A 6,000-nucleotide genomic window follows, 5' to 3' on the forward strand; every position below is an offset into this window, starting at 1 on the left:
TTTTTGTTTGTTTTTGAGGAAATGGCGGTTTAAATCGGTTTAACCTTGAGGCGGTAGTGTTGAAAATGTGGAGATCATAGCACCAATGGTTAGGGAAAGTCTAACGCATGCCTGAAATCTTTACAAACGTGCGTTGTGTTAGCAATTGTTAAACTGAGTCTGTCATTTCCTCCAAAACAACAAAAAGTCCCTCACATAGTGTTTGATTAAAAGACTTTTCTTGTAACATGCAAACAGGACTGCAAAGGTGCGGAATTGGAGCACGAGGATGAGAAAGTGCAATCGTAATCAATAAATCGCAATAAATAAGTAAGTAAGTAAGTAAGTAAATAAATAAATAAATAAATAAAAAGAATTGTTATTATTTGTTCAGTATGGCAGAATCACACCAGTGAATCACACATCATTGAAAATGAAATCCCACACAGACTCTGTATTTATCAGCTATTGTACTTTGTTGTACACGAAATTGCATATATGCTATTACACGTGCACTGTTATTGAATTTGGATGATGACTTGCATGCCCGAGCAGCCATCTAGTTAGCCTGACTGCTAGCTTGCGTTATAAAAAAAATGAGGTACTAAACGAACAAAACCAATAAAGGGGCAAAACAGTAACGATAATTAAAAGAAAACCACGTTGCTGCACTAGAGGAGTTCACATTGTTAAGGCTAGCCATTAACCCGTGAACCTTACATTAATGAAAGGTTGATGAAATTTTCATTGATGAAAAATAATCTCATGCAAAATATTAGCTACTTATCAAAAGTAATGACTGACCTAAAAACATTAACTTGCGCAGTCAGTGTTAGCTAGATTTTGAATATGGAAAAGAAACGCTGAGTAAATTGTAAATACTTACACAAATGAAGTCAGTGAAATCAGACACCGACAGAAAACTGTTAACTGTTAACTTCTTTGGGGAATAAACATTTAAATAGCTCCAACTGAGAACACTGCCAAGTCCCCTGCACTGACCCCGATTTAGCTTGTTAAACTTCTAGGTATAAAACTTGTTAAAATATTCCTAATAACTAGAAAGCAATAATAGATAGATAGATAGATAGAGTTAATATATGTAAACCACTGTTTATTTAGTGAACACAATGTAGCATTTTACACTCTCTTTATTCAGCAAGGTACCGATATTAAAATGTTGTATCTCTAAAAGCAACTCGCACAAGAATTGATTTTAAGGTCAACATAAATTTACCTCATAACTTCCATCTTGCTGTGTTTATTTTATTTCTCTGAGCTTTAAAAGCAATTTAATATATGTATATATATATATTGTAGCATAGCATTGTAATTTTTATGATCTTGATTTTGGCATTCTGTTGAGTTCTGATATTGAATACCTCCTGAGATGGTTCTATTGGGTTGTATCTCCACGGGAGAAGTTGGTCTAAGGGCGGGTTGAAAGCTAGGTCACTGCGTCTAACTAATATGAAAATTTCAGAGAGCACGCCATGTTATTTAACAAAGACTGTCAGTGAGAAAGATTAATCAGAGACGAAATGGAAACTGGGTCACTGAGGGGTCAGGCAAAGTTGGTGGTGATTAGCCTAACACTTCTGACTTCTGAGTGCTGCACACAGTGGGGTCCAGGGATCGCCCACGCTGAGTTTTCGCTAAAATTCATCGCACGTGGATTATTAAAGCAAACTTTATAAGAGTATCAGGGTTCAGTATCACGAAGATCGTCGTTAAATGGTAGAGCGGGCATCACATTAAGCACACACAATCTCTCTCTACCAGTCAAGATAACCTCGCGATGCTTTGCGATGGGAGACTCAGCCCAGGTCAGTTATAGATTACCTGACAATGGGAAAGTGTCGGAAATTGGCGAGATACCTGTAGAAAGGGAAAGGTAGGCAATATTTCCATTTATAACAAAGTGTGTTGTGACTACAAACTAAATTGGAGAAGCTCTGGTTTCCTATCCTAAGGAAAATCAATGGAGCAGAAAAGAGAATGAATTGATATAATGAAGCAAACAACAAACTTTCAAACAGGAGCACAAGCAAACAAAAAAATATAATTCATAAAACTTAATCTGTCCTGTAATGTTTTCAAATAATGCCAATTTCAACTAAATGCTTTTTTAAGGAAAGGTAATGTATAGTGTGAAATGCTAATGGATGTGAGAGTAATCTATATATTTGATATGCTACTATGTCCCAAGGTAGGCACTATTTTTTTTAAAAATTTTTATTTGGGCATACTCTCCTTCCAACTGACAAGAATTTCTTTACAATGATCTAAACTGTTTTAATATGAATTTAATATAAATCGAAGGCCTTGGAATAGTGAAAATAAGGATAACATTGTCTTCAAAGATAGAATTTCATATAACACTATATAAAGAATTGATAAAGTTTTTAACAAATGTAACCATAATTTTTGAGTTACAAGGCTGTTTCATTGATTATGGAGGTGATACTTGCGTTTGTTTCAGATGCTGTATGTATTTATATTTAAGCTTTGGTGTTGTTAGGTAATGCTCGCAAATTATTTATGTGCTGTATTAAAGGCCCAGCACACGAATCTAAATTATAAGAACTGATGTAAATGCATGCAGCGAAATTGATGCACAAATCAAATTCTGCTTTCATTGAACTCTATTATTCGCGAATGCCTGGCCTTTCGGGGCTTGTGCCTGTGCTTGCTTATTTGACATATTTCTCTCGATTTTCTACTGCGGAACATGCACCATGTTACTGTGTTTGAAAAATGACCTAAATAGAGTCAAAGAGTATTACTGTAAACCAGTGGTTCTTACAGTGGCGTTCAATGTATTATTGTGTTCTTAAATCAAACCTCAGTAACTCATATAGTCGCCTATAAATAATGTCATCTTGGACCTAGAATTAAATAAAAAGAAGCTCCAATAGCCAGACTATTATTGTACTCGATTAAATAATCTGCGAAATATTTAATTATGAATATTTTAATATTTGTATAATATTTGTATTTGTACTAAATATGTTAATATTCAATTAGGATTATGTTCATAAATCTGTACTGATGGTCCCGAATTTATTTTCTGGTGAAAGTAGTCCAAGGTTTGAGAACCTCTGCTGTAAATAACTAACTGTTTGTCATCACATGCGGATTATTATGCAGAGACTAGGAAATTAGAACCCTTGAGGTTCTTCGTTGGTCCATATGGGGGTAACCGTTAAATGGTCTATGTAGAACACGTGTTTCCCTGTCAGAAGGAGTTCCAAGTACAACCAGATGAGCTCTTATTTATTCAATGGACCTTTAAATAAACCTTGAAGCACCCTAAACTGCAGGTGAATGCTTATGTAAATTCTGATAAACACATTTTCTTCGGTTCGTTTTGTTAATTGATGCCAAGATTTTATATGAGAGTCTGCACGGTACTATAACAGAATTTCTGCTCCTTTTATTAACTGAATGAATGCGTCTACATAAATCTGATCAGCCTATTATTAATTTCTAAGGAGAAACTAAGGACTGTATACTTATTCTTATTTATCCTCTTGTACAACCTATTTCAAACAGTAGGTTGATCTTCTCCGTGTGCATATTTATTTCAACGAACTCCTAATCATCTATTTATTGGTAACATTTTTAGACTGAATATTTTTGGTACGTTTTCAAAGAAACAGAGACGCGTGGCTAGTCCGTCAAATTGTCGTTGTGCGCGTTCTTAGCCTGCTATTGGTGCTTGTTTACCCGGCACCCACGGAAGATTTTGATTGGTCTTTTTTTCCACGTGACTGGACAACTTCGTACATTTGACAGAGGGAGTAGGTGGGTTTTTGAAGAGATCTGGAAAAAGACAGTGCGATAAAAATAGAATTGTTGCACATCACAAATTAATGACCATGAGTTCATACTTGATCAATTCGAATTACATCGAGCCATCTTTCCCGCCCTGCGAAGAATACGAAGACAACGGCTACATCTCCGTCTCTTCAGACTACTACGAGCGACCGAAAGAATCAGGCTTCTCCCATCACGAAGGGGCAACATACCCGCGATCAAACTACCAAGACCCGAGCTATGATTACGGGAACACCTCAACCAACGTCCTCGCCGATTTCAACGATCGGCTTCACATACAACCTCGGTCTGTTCCACAAAATCATGGGCCCCACCTGGGTACCGAGGGCTGCACAACGACCGCGAACAAGGATTGTAGCCTCGTCACTGAAGCTCACTCTGACCCGCAGAAGGGAAAAGAGCCGGTAGTCTATCCTTGGATGAAAAAAGTCCACGTTAATTCGTGTAAGTATATGTAAAGGTCAATAAAACACCGGTAATCAATTTGAAGGTGTTCGTCGGAACACATGAAATGAACCTGTTAAGTAACATGTTTGACCCTTATCTGGACGATTTACTACCCCGGACGAGTTGTCTAGGTAATTAGGAGCCCTCGTAAATTTTATTATCTGTTTTGTTTCTACCCTGCCATCTGCTTCTGTTTCATGCTGTCTTAAAGACGCCCCGTCGTTTATACGTGGTTTTCGTTAATAATTATACCTTTGGGCATGTTGGATCACATATAACTGCCCCAAACTAGACACATCAGGGCTGGTTGAAACTGAAACACATAATCGAATCCAACCATATAAAACACACCTACAGGCTACTGTTTTTCAAGATTTAGTTGCTGCTTGGTGTTCATGGTCATCCACCAATACCATGTGTATCCATGATATCTTTTTGTTTATTTATTTGTTTAGTGACCGCGAACTACTCTGGAGGAGTGCCTAAGAGGTCTCGCACCGCCTACACTCGCCAGCAAGCTCTTGAGCTTGAGAAGGAATTTCACTTTAACAGGTACCTGACCCGCCGTCGTCGTGTGGAGATAGCGCATACCATGTGTCTGTCAGAGCGACAGGTAAAAATCTGGTTCCAGAACCGTCGCATGAAGTGGAAGAAAGACCACAAACTACCCAATACAAAGATCCGTTCTAGCAGCTCTTCTTCATCCAGCCACCAAGTGAAAGCGGACGCGGGCCAGCAGCAGCAGACGTTACTTCCCACTCCATGTTCATTAAGTCTATAATGGTGGAAGAACATTAGAACTGAGCAAGACGAGAGAATACAAAGCAGTATTCGGACTAACTTCACAGTGTTAATTTCTATTTAACATCGAAGGAGGGGGTGCTTCAGTCTGCCTCTCCCATTCAAATTAATCTATTTGTCACCTGTCTTTACTCAGACGTTTTGAACTGGAGAATCCACCCATCTAACGGGTAGATCACTTTGCTTCTTTTTTGTTGTTGTTGTTCTTTTCTGGAATAATGAGAGAGTTTAACATGACATTCTTGCTGTCGATATTAGACCATGTCCGTCATTACGAATAGGAAGAGTGAATCTTACATTTGGACCGGAGTTCTCTTCGTGGACATGGGCTGTGATGCGTGTACAAATGAATTAAAGCACAAATGTAGGACTAATCATTCTAAAAAGAATCCGTAAACTTGGTCTTTGTTAGTTCCATGTAGTTGTGTGTGGTGTGTTTCATGTCATTCAAGCTGTGAATACTTAGTGTACTTAGTTATTTGTACACCAGTGCAATGCAGTAGCATTTGAAGTACTTGTATCGTGGAAATAATAAACGCGACTATTGTCAGTAATTTGTATATATATATATATATATATATATATAGATCAGACAGACTCAATCCAATGCTGCTTAAAGAGCCCTTTGTGTCTAAAATGCTATAATGTATAAAACATTACTCTTAAACGTTACTTCAGAATGCTTTAAAATACAGTTGATCAAAATGTCACATGGAAGAGTCCATTGTGTCTAACAGGTATTCCACCACAATAAATGCTTGTTTAACTACAGCCATAAATCACAGGCAACTACATATATTTTTGTGCGTCATCTCTGAGCAAGTAATGTTGATAGAACTAAGAAATAACACTTTATTCACTTGCCATTTCAGTTGTATTCTCCGCAGACTTTCATGGAGCTACTGAGTTTTATACTCAATTAAATATAATTAA

At 37.4% G+C, this 6,000-nt stretch overlaps 2 protein-coding genes across 3 annotated transcripts in view; both read left to right on the forward strand.

Moving 5' to 3' along the window:
- Positions 1-6,000, forward strand: part of LOC128600264 (homeobox protein Hox-A3a-like) — a 45,766-nt gene that overhangs the window by 21,856 nt on the left and 17,910 nt on the right. The gene's annotated exons all lie outside the window — the stretch shown is intronic.
- On the forward strand, positions 3,516-5,255 carry hoxa4a (homeobox A4a). The gene is made up of 2 exons (XM_053612615.1): positions 3,516-4,263; positions 4,722-5,255. Exons 1-2 carry the CDS (start codon positions 3,855-3,857, stop codon positions 5,045-5,047), a joined length of 735 nt encoding a protein of 244 aa, XP_053468590.1. The 5' UTR covers positions 3,516-3,854; the 3' UTR covers positions 5,048-5,255.

The sequence above is a fragment of the Ictalurus furcatus genome, chromosome 24 (assembly GCF_023375685.1).
Source record: "Ictalurus furcatus strain D&B chromosome 24, Billie_1.0, whole genome shotgun sequence".
NCBI lineage: Eukaryota > Metazoa > Chordata > Actinopteri > Siluriformes > Ictaluridae > Ictalurus > Ictalurus furcatus.

Bases quoted from the DNA above. Each gene is read 5' to 3' on its own strand.
- hoxa4a (XM_053612615.1), top strand. From the start codon at position 3,855: ATGACCATGAGTTCATACTTGATCAATTCGAATTACATCGAGCCATCT. The intron at 4,264-4,721 runs GTAAGTATATGT...TTATTTGTTTAG, and splicing joins AAAAGTCCACGTTAATTCGT to TGACCGCGAACTACTCTGGA.